The sequence below is a fragment of the Aquila chrysaetos genome, chromosome 2 (genome assembly GCF_900496995.4).
Source record: "Aquila chrysaetos chrysaetos chromosome 2, bAquChr1.4, whole genome shotgun sequence".
Lineage (NCBI taxonomy): Eukaryota > Metazoa > Chordata > Aves > Accipitriformes > Accipitridae > Aquila > Aquila chrysaetos.
Genome location: NC_044005.1, coordinates 64,839,434 through 64,854,784, shown reverse-complemented (window position 1 = coordinate 64,854,784; position 15,351 = coordinate 64,839,434). Strand labels below are relative to the sequence as shown.

The 15,351-nt window shown below is 36.5% G+C and overlaps 1 protein-coding gene across 5 annotated transcripts in view; it reads right to left on the bottom strand.

Annotated features, from left to right (window-relative positions):
- ASCC3 (activating signal cointegrator 1 complex subunit 3) overlaps positions 1 to 15,351 on the bottom strand; it is a 298,713-nt gene that overhangs the window by 231,635 nt on the left and 51,727 nt on the right. For all 5 annotated transcript variants that reach the window (XR_005933537.1, XR_005933536.1, XM_030038284.2 and 2 more), the window contains exons 5-8: positions 7,331 to 7,451; positions 4,372 to 4,579; positions 3,477 to 3,618; positions 2,781 to 2,906 (exon numbers count right to left, since the gene is read on the bottom strand). Coding sequence is in view for 3 of the 5 variants with exons in the window: in XM_030038284.2 (XP_029894144.1) it covers positions 2,781 to 2,906; positions 3,477 to 3,618; positions 4,372 to 4,579; positions 7,331 to 7,451 (597 nt within the window). In the remaining 2 variants the exon portion in view is untranslated. The remainder of the gene's footprint in view (positions 1 to 2,780; positions 2,907 to 3,476; positions 3,619 to 4,371; positions 4,580 to 7,330; positions 7,452 to 15,351) is intronic.

The following is a 15,351-nucleotide window of genomic DNA, read 5'->3' as shown; positions in this document are numbered from 1 at the left end:
ACAGGAGAGAAAAGGAAGGGATAATAACAACAACAACAACAGAATATGCAAAACAAGTTATGCACAAAACAATTGCTCACCACCCACTGACCAATGCCTAGCCAATCCCCAAGCTGCAGTGCTCCCCCTGCCAACTTCCCCCAGTTTATATACTGGGCGTGACGTCATATGGTACGGAAGTCCTTAAAATTACTTTTGTGCAAATGAAAACATACAGACTAAAAAGAAAAGAAGCTCCTATGATACTTCAAAAATTCTCACATTAATATTCAGTTGAAAGCAAAACATCTTTTGAAAGAATACAAACTAGCCCATTTTAGACTAATTCTTCCCTTCCCTCTTTTAAAAGGAAAATTAAAGGTTGTCCTTGTTTCAGCTGGGATGGAGTTAATTTTCTTTCTAATAGCTGGTGTAGTGTTATATTTTGGATTTAGTATGAGAATAATGCTGATAACACACTGATGTTTTCAGTTGTTGCTAAGTAGTTAGTGTTTAGACTAAGTCAAGGATTTTTCAGCTTCTCATGCCCAGCCAGCAAGAAGGCTGGAGGGGCACAAGGAGTTGGGAGGGGACACAGCCAGGGCAGCTGACCCAAACTGGCCAAAGGGGTATTCCATACTGTCTGAAGTCATGCCCAGTATATAAACGGGGGGGAGTGGGGCTGCTCGGGATCACTGCTCGGGAACTGACTGGGCATCAGTTGGCAGCTGGTGACAATTCCATTGTGAATCACTTGTTTTGTATATTCCAATTCTTTATTATTATTATTTTTAATATTTTCTTCCTTTCTGTCCTATTAAACTGTTCTTATTTCAACCTACGAGTTTTACTTTTCTTCCCGATTCTCTCCCCCATCCCACCGGGTGGGGGGAAGTGAGTGAGCGGCTGCGTGGTGCTTATTTGCTGGCTGGGGTTAAACCACAACAAAGGTAAATTAAACTTTTTGACAATTTAGTTTCATTACCAGCATTATATGTCTATACATCACAGATTCTCTCATAGAGCTCCTTTCTCTATTAAAAAACAGAGGTGACACAAATGCAAACTAGTAGCTGAATAACAGAATTTTCACCTGCAAGGTAATATGAATATTAAGTTGAGTAATAAAGACTTTTTGTCTGAAGTCTCTGCACTACCACTGACTGTCACCTCTGCTGCCCATTTGAACACTTATGCTACTACCAGCTGCATTTTCTAAACATACTTTGTCTGTGAAATGCACTCACTTAGCTATATAGCACAGCTTCTTGGTCTGTCTTTGTACATTCCCAGACCCACTCTTGTCAACATACCCAATAAAAATCATTAGTGAAGAACCAATTTTGTTTCTGAATTTCACTGTAAAACTGAAAAGCATACCTCTTGACAACACACAATCTACAAAGGAGATGAATTATTTGTTAAATTTGTGTAACAGATGCATTTTGAACTTTTATTTTAAACACCGCATGTGTAAAAATCTGCAAACCACTTTTTTAGATTTATTTTTTTTTCTGTCCGAACTATATTTTTTCTGAAACAAGTTATTGTCTATTGAAATATTGATACTTCTTGCAAAAAGTTTACAGGTTAGTAGGTAGTATTTAGCTTAGAAGAAAGACATTTCATTGCAAAAAGCTGTCATGCTGAAAATTGTCATATAAAATGTCGCATTTTATAGCTGCAGTGGCTCAACTATCTAGTTAAGCTGTCAGTCCCTTCATAAACATGACATTAGGTACTGTCACCCAAGCACAAAAGAACAGATTCAGATTCTAAAATTAAACCGTCTTCTGTTTTAAAAAGAGTTAAATCTTTATGTAAGACATAATCTTTACTCAGAATCCCAATGAAGTGCTCTGGGTAACTGTATTAGATTTAGATTTATATTCTTATTTCCTGTTTTCCCACAGGGAAAAAAGTAGGAAACATTTTTCCATGTTGTATGCTGCTGAAGAAGTAAGAAACATAAAACCTTCTTCATATGTACATACAGCTTGCTCTTTATGTCCTTGTTCAAATCAATAGCAAATCTTCCATTCATCAACAGATTTGACATATACAATGAGAAGTGGGCAGGTACACGTGATGGAATACTGCAAGTTCTAGCCTGTAAATACTGACAACAAATTTGGTTCCCTTACCTCTGCTTTTTTACCATTTTAAATCAGTAAAAGTTAAAATGTTAATGTTTGTTTTACTTGCACTTTTCCTCTCAGCCCTCTAGTTTCTATCATCAAAGTTTTGCTAATAATGATTTGCCGCTTTCTGCTTAAAGAAGCACTGTTCCAGAAGGTTTTGCGCCCCATGCAGTCTATAACACCATAACTCAATACCCCCACAACTGCATCGTACTATAAGACCAGTGTGATGGACTGCAAAATAGTGCTGCGCTTGTGACCAAGCCAACCTGTACAAGCCAAGATATAGAAGTCTGGGCTCACTTCTCCATGTGGTCTCCAGAAATAGAACAGAATCGCCATAATATTTTCCTTTCATTTTAGTGATCCAGATCACAGCTCAAAACCATAAATAGCTGAACAGGTAATGCCAAAGGAATTGAAAATTGCAACTCATGAACAAGTAGTTCAGAGCAGGAATTTCTTGAATCTGAGTCATCATGAAAGGGATTATATCACTGCACTCTACCTCCCAACAAATATTCTCAAAATAGTAGTGAAGAAACTAACTGGCTGCATTTACACATCACATATCACAGTACTAATTGGTAATCTTTTTCAGTTAAATTTTCGTAATACAAAGTAAAAACTAATTTAATATCTTTGAAATGGCTTACTCACCTCATCTAAGTCTTTAATATAAACAATTTTCTCTTCAATACCAATAGGCATTGGTTCACTATGGGGGATCTTCACCTCTTCATACATTTTATTGTTTTCTCTCTGAACTGCCTCTGGTAAGAACACCTAAAACAGTATTACAGGAAAATTAACTGAAAGTATGAAAACAGAAAGTGTCATTACGTATAACCCACTTTGAACAATGGTTTATTACTTTCCTTCAAAAAATGTATCCAAAATAAAAGCAATTCTCACTGATTCATTTTATAGATAGCACTGAACCCCCAAAATGGAAAATAATCAGTTTTGCTACTCAGAAAACAGTCCCCAAAAGACAAAAAAAGTAACTCCATTTTATTAAATTTCAAAAGCCTTTAAGTCTAGAATTTCATAAAGCATTCTTTTTGTTAAAGTCAATTCAATGGTTTCCAAAAGACAGAAAGCCAGTATTTTAATGATTTAAGTGACCCTAGAAATAAAAACAAATACATTAGTTGAGAACAAGATTATTTCTTCTAGAGTCAAAACAAAAACAGAATATATGAAAGTGCTTAAAACCCTCTGCAAAGAAGCACTGCTTCATGCATTGGACTCTGATAAGGAGAAGAATCTCTGAGGGAACAAAGGGAACCCTGCTACACATTATTCACTGGGAAAGATGTACTGTTCAAGAAGGGTCATGCACCAAACACATACCTTTGCACCACCAATGAATGCTGATGTTTTCATAGCTTCAGCTCGGGAATCATAAACATGTGGATAATGAATTTTTTCGAAGTCCATGTCTCTCTGTCTACCTAGGACTGGCATACTTCGAGCATTCAAAAGTGCTAATTCTCTGTGAGCAGAAAAATAACTGCAATAATTCTACCCATTTTAGGCAGCCATCACAAAAACCAAATGAGGTATATTAAAGTCAGAGCAAGAGCTGTAGAAATTTAAAGAAAACAACATTGCATAAAATAATCAACAAAGGAATTTTACAGTGTTATTGTCTGGCAGCAGTTAAACCAAGTCCTTATAACACACTGTTTAGATAAAAATCAAAAGTGCAATCCAATAAGTGCAGGGCTTTCCTAAATGCAGTTTTGCCTCTTTTTAATCAATACGGCAACATGTATTCACAGTTAGATACCAGTCCCACTGTATTTTTCTAAATATGAAATACAACTGCTTATTTGCTCCTTATCCTCTCCGTCCCCTAGTCCTCCCACTACCTTTAGCTGACAACATGGAAAATACTACCCATTAATCTTGAGAGAAAAAAAAAAGATAGATAGTTCTGATAGATTTAGTACAGACTTCATAAAACTTAAGCAAGGAGTGTGCATACAGGAACTAAGAAAGATAGCCTACCTCTCTAATCTGCATCTCCAGCCCACACAGATGAGATCAAGAAGATTCTCATTAAGCAGATCACTGCTTTCTTTCCCTCAAAATTAGGTTTTCACATTAAAAAAAATTCTACACTTGTAATAAAACGTGACTTGAAGTCAGAATCACGAAAGCAAAGTAAAAGAAAATGAACTATTATGGTACGTTGAAGTAAGAATTAAAATAGAACCATTTCCCAACTTTTGGCATTTATTACCTTTGCATTCGCAGCTCTTTGGGATCAAAGCACATTAGTCCTTCTCCAGAAACCTCTCCATCTTCGCCAGCTTGTTTTTCTTTTCTGGCATTTCGCTTTTCTTCACGACGATACTGTTTCATTAACAGTCTTTCTTGTTCAGACTGAATTGTAACTTGACAACCGTAATTGGGCTTAATATTTTCTCCTATAAACTTCTTGCACTGTTCTGCAATATGATAACAGGTATGCATCTCCGTTAAGTACTGGATTCCATCTTTGTTTTCCCCAGTTTTCCTCTATAGGTTTGTTTTTTGAGGTTCAGTTTTTTTGAGTTTTTTTTTTTTTGGGGGGGGGGGGGGGGGGAATGTGTGTTTAAAGGTAGTTTAGCTTTATGTAGATGGCCATGCCCTTGGCCTCAAGAGATCTAAAATAAGTGCCCGCTCATTTCCCAAAGGTAGGATGTTTAATGCTACTGTTGTTAACCAAACAAAACTCCATCCCAAAGCAAGAGGATGGGCTAGGAGTAAAAGGAACGGCTTTTTTTCTTTTCTGTATTTATGATAACTTCATCAACAGTGGAGATGCCACTCACCTCTCCTCTTACATATATACACTGATGAGTAGAGTGGTGTGAAAACAGATTAAACAGGCTGGTTTTTTTAAACAGCCTCTTCACATAACAATTAGTGTATATTTACTAGATAACATGATTGTATTGAAAGCATACTCACAATGTAATTTCCCTAAACATGTGAGAAAAGAAATCCTATTCTATACAACCACAAGGACTCCTTCCATTTATGTGGATAAGCAGCAGGATTGAGTCAAGAAGAACCAGAACCACAGAACAATTACAGTAAACAATAAATCCAGGGGAGGAGGGAACCCAAAAAAGCCCAGTCACATTCACCCTTCCAAGGCCATTACTGGCCAAAACCAGACACAACAAAGTCTTTTATATGCAATGGGGTGGCAAGGGTTTTTTTTGTTTTGCTCTTAACTATATCGGTGTTTTTATTAAACTTCTATTTTCAAAATTCTGCAGTTTATTAGTTTATGTAGGTTTGACTTAATATTATATACTTAATTCAATTATGTTTCATATGCACTTCTGCAGTCAAATTTTGAAGCCGAAAACTTGAAACTTTTTTCATCAAATAAACCCACTGGACTGGTGTTTTGAACAATTTGTGCCTCTTAGTTTTCCTCTACAGTTACAGTGAAACTCTCATATCTTGCAGCATGCATACTGGATAAGGTGACTGTAACTTGTTAAATAGCATTGAAAAAAAATCTAATAAACTGTCAAAATATCCACATTAATACCATCATGTCTGTAGCTTTAACTTGCTCTCTCTTGTATTAAAAGGGGACAACAATGGATGCAATTTCCTGACTAAATTTAATTCAGACTGAACACACCAGGGCAAAGAACTGTTACTTGATTTGTCTGATAAGCACAACAATCATCTTGACTGCCATGTAAGTAAATTACATAAGAAATAGTCAAATAATACAGCATGCTACAAAAATGCAGTACACGTACAGTTTCTTGACTTCTGCTTATATCCTCAAGACACAAATTACTCAAATTCGACTAAATTTCTGCAGACACAAATGATTCCCTTCCCCAAATGCAATTCTGTAAAGATAAAACTTCAATCTCCATTAGAAATACCAACTTAAAAGTGTTTTTAAAATTAATTAACTGAACTTGGGACAGAGCATCTTCAATCTCAGAGAAGATACTCAAGTATGATTGAATTCTTTACCACAGTGAAAGAAGGATTCTCTCATCAGTGAATAAAGCATACAGTCAGTAATGCTTTCCTATTGTCTCAAAAGCAAAATATTGAAAATATTCTTCCTCCACATTCTAGAAGAAATTACCATGACAGATTTAACTGATGGCATAATGAAGAATAAATTCATAAAAGCTTCCAAAATACTACTTCTGTTGAGTGAGAAGAAAATATTTGTGTAACTGCAATCTGCACATAGGAGAAAAACTGTAACACTTCAGTTTATACTGAATGTATTTTTAATTTTTTATTATGTGATTATCTGAGAAGGGAAAAAACACCAGGACACAAAACCTTGTTACGCTGACAGCAAGACATTCTGCTTTGAAATCAGGAACAGATAAAACTAACGGTTGTCCTGATGAGTTTAGACTAACTATCAGCACAATAAGAGACGAACTTCTAAATGCTTGCTTATATTTCAGTTAAGATAAATGTATTAAAAAGCTTTATTTGAATTTTAAAATTATTGTGAGGATACATAAATCCACCATTACTAGTTTTATTCACAGTTTTCTAAGTCTGTATGCTGTGAACACACAATGGGCTGCATGGTGTTATGTCCTTGTAAGATTAATCCCAAATCACAACCTATTCACAATCAGATTTATTTTTGTCAGAAGAGAAAGTGAGAAGACTTGTTTTTAAACAGCAATTTGTAAAACAGTTTTTAAAAGAATTACTCTGCGTAGGCAATTTATCTTATAAAAACAAAAATCACAGTATAAAACCTGAACCCCTTTTTTTTCCTCTCACTTGTCTATCCTCAAGCTTAACTTTATTTTTTTCAGAAGTGGTTGTTACTGTGCTTTTTCTCCCCAAGACCTACAGTTGACGATAGTACAGAAGGAGAGATTAAGCAGGAAAGCAGATGAGGAATAACCAAAGATCAACTTATTTCCAGAGTAATCCACTAAAATAGAAAAAGTGCAACTGTTAGTATATTTAAAAGTTACATGTGCCCATAGGCAGTTGAAAAGTAAATAAATATATACAATATGTATTCGTTTCCTCTGTATACCCAGACCACGATTTCTTTGTTTAAGCCCATATAAATATACCTCCTGGTGCCCGTTTTTTTTTTTTTTTGCTTGCTTTTTAAACACACATAGACAGTACTGTTGTTTGAAATATAATTGAACAGTTAGAAAACTACTTTTGATGTGGTTGCTTACCTTGCAGAGTCTGGAACCTGTTATCATTTGGACAAGTCAAAGATCTTTCCAGAATAAGAGATCTGTTCTGTAGGAGTTTCTCTATGAGTTCAAAACCTTCAGGGCCTAGCAGTTCAAATAACTACAAAGAAAACAAAGTCATAAGTCATTAGGTGAATTAATGTAAATGTATAAAAAGGACTGCAATGTTTCCATCTACTAGGAAGACAATTAACTCTTTCCCAGCTGAAACCAGGACACGTGGCAACAGCATAGCTGTTGACAATGAGTTTAAACAAATCAGTGAACTTCAACTGCAAGTAATTCAACCCAAAAGGTATCATTGCTAGTATTCAGCCAGATTCTCTATTACAAAAAGTGAAAATTACAGAAAGTTTTCAGCTGGAAATATTTAAAATCTGTGAATTTTGTCTATTAAGTAAAACTCCATTTCTCTTAGAGATTCTTGCATTAAATTTAACTCTTCTCAAGACTAAACTTTATGTGTCTTTCTTTATGGTTATTTTCATAAACTATGCTGCAAATTTATTCCTCCATGATCTAAGCAGATAAATCAAGAGAACCAATGCTTTCTCATAAAATTCAGATAAATAGGAAGTTATTCCCATTCCAGTGAAGAAGAGATACAGCCTACTGCATTTTCACAGTCACGTCCTACAAAAAAAAAAAAAAAAAAAAAAAAAATCAGACATGGACTAGAGCAGGAATTTGAAGAAACAATTAAGATGACACCAGTATCGACTTCAGTATATAATACTTGCACATATAATGCTGTGTGTGTGAGCATGTGCAATTCAAAGACATGATGTAGGTGATGTACACCAGAACAGAATTCCGTACCCATAAGCAGTATTTCGGCCCAATGATTCTTTTACTCAGATGATTCTCTTGTGGCAGGTTAGGTAAACAGTTCCTTATTTAAAGTTCCCTTTTCCACATAATATTGGGTTTTAATGGAAAAAACCCCACCCAAAATATTAAAAGCATGTCCCCATCCATCTTTTCTATAATTATTTTGTCAAAAATCAAAGCATTACAGTACAACAGTGAGTTACTCAGAACCCATTCTTGATTTCTAATACTGCTTAAAAAAATTTTTCTCCATTTTTTTCAATTTCCAAAAAGGAAAACAGGGCAGTTTCTCCTTAATGCTCTTTAAGTTTGCTTTTAATATTATTTGTATAACTTCAGGAATCAGGTAAGAATAAAAGTTATGAATATACTTTGATGTGATGTTCTATGAAAGAGTAAGACTTTGGCACTGTAGAATTCAAGTATTTCTGTTCTAACTATAAAAAGGAGAGAAAGGTCTCTTACTGTCCTGTATTTAATTTGCCAACTCCTTAACAGAGAGTTTTTCTGTGGCTCTCTGTGACTACTGCCCTCTGGGAACACCTTGAAATAATTTTATGCTGCCTCTTCACGTATTTGTGAAATTTTGAACAGTGCCAAGGGCATCAGATCAATGATGCCTTTCTTCAGGCCAATCTGTACTTGATAATATAAGCTGTCACTTAAAAATAAAAAAATAAAAAAAGAAGCGTTACTCCTGGCCCTCAGGGTTTCTACAAAAACATGAGGTTTGTGCAAATTAGTACAGTGATGGCAGAGTTTGCAGAGACCATGAAATAACAGCTCTGAAATATATAAACTCTTGTATTTCTTTCACAGTAACCAATGATGGCAAATTAGAGAAGCACCCCCCCCCCCCCCCCCCCAAAAAAAAAAAACAAACCCAGAATGCAATAAATGTGGACAAATAGAAAATTCTATACTGGGATAGAAGGAACAAACTACAAAAATACAGGACAGGGAACTGCTGGCTAGATGTCAGTTCTGCTGTCAAGAATCTCAAGCTATGACAGATTTCTTTTTGTCCAGCCTTCACTAACAATGATCATTAATTCTTATCTTTTGCATAGGTATTCACTGTCACTTTACTGCCACATTTTAGCTCATATTATCTAAAGATATAAGACAACCTTGTTTTTATATTTCAAAAGAAAGTAACAAATTAGTACTGGTAAATTTGAAGAGTAGGTATTTTCCAAGGGTAAATGCTTAAGGCAGGAAGGGAAAAATAATTACAAAAGCAACAAGAAAAGGAGTGTATTTCAAATAGCTTAATTGTATAAAGAACTGAATACAAACTTGTCTCAACTTTGCTAACGTCCTGTTGACCGTGGAATAGCAGCAAGACAGGGAAATGAAATGCTTTCAGTTCAACCAAATCTGGGCTTAAACACTAGCTTCTCATCAAGGCAGCACACACAATCTAAGCATATTCAGACTTACCATCTTGCCCCCCTAAAAGTCCCCCAAACCAAAACAAACACACACCACCACTCCCAGAAGGCAAACAACACATTAGTCCTAAAACATTCAATGCAGGCCTCCAACTCTGTAGAGGACTCCAAAGCATCTCTATCACTGGAAGCTGTTAAGAACAAGCTAGAAAAGCATCAATCAGAAAAGATGGGGTTTGCTGGGGAAATAGACGACACCATTTTTTGGAACAGGACAATACTTTTCCACTCCTATTTTCCCAATATATTCTGAAACAAAACCCATCCATATCAAAACTATTTCAACCAATTAGACCAGCAGAGCCATTCAAAGAAGCTGTAATGTTACATGATGCATTCTACTTCATGGTCAGAGGTCATGAAGTAAAAACAGTATCACTTACTCTATCCCCAGTGAGCTAGGGGCTCAAAAGAAGAGTACCAAGGTGAAACTGCATATCCTACTCTCCAGACAGCCCACCAGTCAAAGAGAACTGAACCATACAGTGTTACACATGATGGACTCTGCAATGCTTATGTGGTAAAAGTCCCTCCATTTTGCCTTCTTGATCAGTGGACAGAGTGTGGCATTCATTTGCTACCAGTAGTTTGAGAACTGTCTATATCACCTAAATAATCTTGCTGCTGTCTGAAAAGGAAGGAGGCTTTCAGAACATTTTAAACAGCTAAGACAGACTGAGCCCATTGTTCAAGACTGAGGGGAAAAAGCTAAAGAATACAGAAGACCAGAAGCAATGACCTGTTCGTACTGACAAAACGTCTCCCACACCCACTAGAAGCTTGCCAGAGATCATGGGTTGAAAACAACCATTGAGAGCTAAATCAAGACAGAAGTAGAAGTGCTGAGAGATGAAGAATAAGTTCAAGAGCAAGATCTGTCACCACCTACCACTGATGGTAGAAATGGTGACAATGGTAGACAAAGTTTGCGAAGAGCAGAAATAACTAAACTTGAGGACTTGCAAGACCAGTATGTTATTAATCATCATATTTGTTCATACTATAGGAGTGATCCACTGCTTCCTAATTAAGGTATTAAGAACTACCACAGAAGGCTGCTGTTCCAAAGTGCAATTCTTTATCTTCTCATTTGTTTAGACTTCCAAAACTACATCAGGGTCCGTTCAGAAGGCTTTCTACCATTTCAGAAAAACTTGGACATTCGTTGGGAGTTTTTAAGCCTAATTTTCAAAGTAATCAACAAATTAAACAACAACCTGAACTTCTATAATGACAGACATCATTAAAGATCTAAGCAGCAACTGCACCCTATGGTAACTCATTAAAACCAGTATGAGTTGGAGAGAAAAAACACACTTGTTGGGATCCAACTTCAATAAAGTGAATGCTGAGTCTGACATTTTCAGAAATAGCACAAAATTTGATTTATTAAAAGAACCTTTCCACTGTAAGAACTACATTTTCAATATTAATAATCACACTACCCAAATAATCTTGATCAAAATGTAGTGAGTAAACATCAGTTAAAACAAAACCCCACACAGTTTTTCTTATTCAAAAGAGGTGCCAAAGTTTGTACACAGTAACGACCTCACTACTGCTATCAATCCTGCACTGGAAAGCACTTACACTTTATAGTGACAGGTTGACTGTGTAAATCAAAGAGTAGGAAAAAGAATATTAGAAGCTGTGTTGCACTGCCTTATGCCTACTAGGAGAAGTGAAGCCCCAAGGCACAGAAAACATCTGACCAAGAAATAAAGCAGCCCTCTTTTGCCAGGACATATCTTTCCTATAATAGTTTTATTTTTTGATGGTACAAATTTAAGTTATCAACATAGGCTGGAGTGGCTGAACCAGCTGTAAAAGAGCAAAATCCACAACACCCTCCAGTACCTACTAAATGCTGATGTAGGCCTGACCACCACAGTTCAGTCTCATGCCTGGATGGATGTTCAGCTGGAGGCACAATGCTGAAGTGGCTGCTTACTAAAGTTGCTTTGCATGTTGATTTACAAAATAGAAACATATTACTTGCCACAGGAGACTGTGTCATTTTCTAATGCACAGAACAGGCTTCCTCATGATGATGTTTAAGGTGATTGCCCTACTACTCTGCAGAGTATGTCCATAAAGAATCAAACTCCACAAACAGTAGTGAAAGAAAAACAAAGTAACAATTTATGTAAAATGGAAAGCTTAAGAAAGTTATGAGGCAAGTTGTCAATCCTACCTACTCTTAATCCTCTCCAAGGGATGAAGCACTAACCCCTCATGAGCTGCATTGCTCATTTGGATAAGTATCTAGTATAAACTGCATAGAAATTCCTAATATTCACTACAGAAAAGGAGAACTTCTTCAGAGGTTTTATACTGTTGAGAAAAGAATTTCAGGTACAACATTTTGCTTCTAAAGATTTTACTTTCTCTTCTAGAGAAGAAAAGGCAAATTGAAAAACTGTGATGCACTCCTAGCAATTTACATAGCTTAGAAGGCTGATTATTAGATTATTATGTTTCAGTCCAAATGAAATGCTTTCCATTAATCAAATCCAGGAGTTAGCAAGGTCATATCCAATCCAACAATCCGCAGGATGAAATTTCTAGCATTCAAATGCCAACTAGAAGCAATGAATCTTAGAAGGACAGTAAGGCTGGGGACCATGTTGAATGACAGACTATGGTAGCTTTTAATGAAGAAACTACTAGAGTAACCAAAGTCCATGGAAATATTTTCAACACTTTCATAGCATCATACTTATTTCTAACATATTGAGCTTCCACCACTCATCTCAAGTGCTCAAGAGCTCAAGTGCTCAGGGGACAACAGGGACATTTATGCTTGAAATAAAGATCGTGCAGGTTTGAATAGCAGACACATGTTCCAGGCACTTGAGCCTGTAACTTGAATGCTGTTAATTACTTCACATAGCTGATGGGAAAACATTAAACATTGTGTAACATTGCATGTAAAAAAACAAAAAAAATCCCAAACAGGTTCTCAAGACCAATAGGTGCTCAGGTTGTGACCCTTTCAGGGCAGCCTGATAGGAAAAACACATCTCTGCAATCTTCTTTGCAAAAATCTGTAAGAGTTCCGACACAGAAAGTGGCACAGAGGCATAATTCTGAGTTCAGTGTAGCTGCTAGCATTTCAAAGTTGATACATTATTACATATTCTGGCCTGAAAAGTCAACATCCAAGACCCTGAGAGCACGCAAAGGAATCTGGTGAATGTTCACAGCTGCCTTTTTATTAAGTTATAATGAGATAAACTAGATAGCTGGCAACAGTTGGAGAGGCTGCGTGTCAAACAGTGGTTTCTTGAATAACAGCCAAACTATTACGTTCCTTGAAGTCAGTAACAGATCGTGCCCAAAAGGCAACCCTGACTGCCTTCAATAACAAAGGTCTCAGATGACTTCAGCTACTACTCAGTGACCATAAAGACATAGATGAGTGTGATATACAGTCACTTGTATTTGTTTCAATGATTTTTACATTTCATTTTATGTGCATAGCCTTAATATCTGGAAGAAAGTGTAATGAGTAATCAATCTAGGAATGAAAGGACAAGATGTGTCATACTGCATTAGAAAGGTGAGGCAAGGTCCCCATGCTAATGATTTCTACTGAATATATGCTAGTTATATGGAAAAAGCAAGGAGACACAGACAACAGTCTTGCAGATAGACAGCAGTCTATCTGCCAGAGCAGGTAACAAGAAAGAAGCTGAACCCCAATGAGATGCATGACATAGTAAATTTTTTCAAGTAAGACTCAGCCATAAAAAGTACATCTTTATTGTTGAACTCACATTCAAGACTGAAACAAGATTTTACTCTGGATGTTAAATAGCTAATACTCACTTTTCAATTCTATAAGGCACAATTTACAAGGAGCCTTGGAGGTCCTGTGTGACATCAAATATAAGGTACAGAACTGTGAGCATTACTTTAACATCATAAACCATCTGCCATCACAAGGGCATTTTCTTGATTTCTCCATCTTCTATGAGGTAGGAAGAGATCCTATAAATCTCAGAAAATATTTTGGTTTTCAAATGCAAACAAAAATAGACTAGGAACAGTCCTTGTACCTTGCTTGAGTACTGCTCTGCAGCAATAAATGAAACAGAAAACCAAATTTGGCCAACCAGTGGTTGTCCTCTGTATCTCTCTACCTTTATAGCCTACCAGCTAGTCTAGGTTACAGAGTACCACCTACACAACTAATTGCTATGCCTGCACTTAGTGGCTTGTTTGCAGATGATAGTGCTTTACAAGGCACAGTTTTCAAACAATGGTGGAGGAATCATCTCCATAGCACGATCTCAAGAGCTACTAGAACAGAAGAAACTTAAGTAACTGAAAGGATTGCTTAATTTCAAAAATTATAGGGAAAATAAGACATTTTTCTTGGGCTACAGGCTTACTGCAAAAGCTGTCTGGATATAGTACCCAAGGAGTACCAGACAGAAAAATTCATATTAGGTTTTGCAAAAACAGAGACATTAAAGATAGAGGGGGTTTTTGCATAAGAAAATTCAGCACAAATTTCATGGATAGAATATATACACTGATTGCTAATTAATACTGTGCTGAAAAGTAATGGACTGTCACCACCTCTAACACCTACAGATTATAGAAGCACACTTGCTTTAAAAACAGATCTCAGATGTTCTGTAATTTAATCAACCTATAAGAAACATGAAAATAAGACAAGCCAGACAAAGCATAATTTCTTACCATTGTTATTAAAAACAGATACTAGGTGTGTGAGAAAGTCATTCAGCTCTCAGATCTGCTTTTCTTTTTTTCAAGCCTGGCATTTTTGAATACACAGCCCATCACATTAAGTCCACCTATACAGAAATGATCTCCCAATCCTAGCAGACTTGCACAGTCTTAGCAAGCTCTGCTTAACCTCACCTGCCTCACAACCCAAGGCCAGGCACAGCAAGCGGCCAGGCACTTCAAGCACTCTGAAAGAGAGTTGCTGATAAACTATGTGTATACAGAGTGCATTTCTGATGGCTATTCCTCTGTACAGGGGATGGAGAACTCTCATATTGCAACCTTATTGATCACTGGGATCAGATATGACAGAACAACATGCCCATGGACAGGCATTCTAACAGGACAAGGAGCACCTGGCTCTCAGGCAGCCTCCAGTGGAATCATGTGCCAGCTCCATGAGGATGAATGAGAAGTTACTGCTTGTCATCAGAGAGGTCTTGCAGGTCTGTCTGTGAAATCAGTCAGCTCTGAATTTTTGGCTTTTACTTTCAGTTGGCAATCAGAAGAAAATAATGAACTAAATACAAAGTTAGAGACAGGCAGATTAAAGAAAAGCAGCAAAATTCTAGGAATTCCCCCAACAAAAACTTTCAATTTTACTTAGGAGATAGAAGAAGGCTGAGTAAGGAAGCTGATGGAAAAGTTTTCATATAATGTTGTCTTTGGGAAAGACATCTACATGAAGATAAAGCATTCATGACAAATTCTTATACAACATTCAACTTTCAGTTGCTTTTCTCATTACTACATCTGCAGTGCAACAAGAAATGCTGGAAATCTGGTCTTCAGCATGGGACACATTTTTAGTCCAGGAATACAAGTACAAGGTGCAAATAAAGACACAGCTAATTATTCTTTTTAATACCATCTCTCCTCAGCATATCAACATTACTCTCTATTTTTATATATTTCTGTATCCACAGGTCACTATGCAATTTTACCTCAGCTGCACAC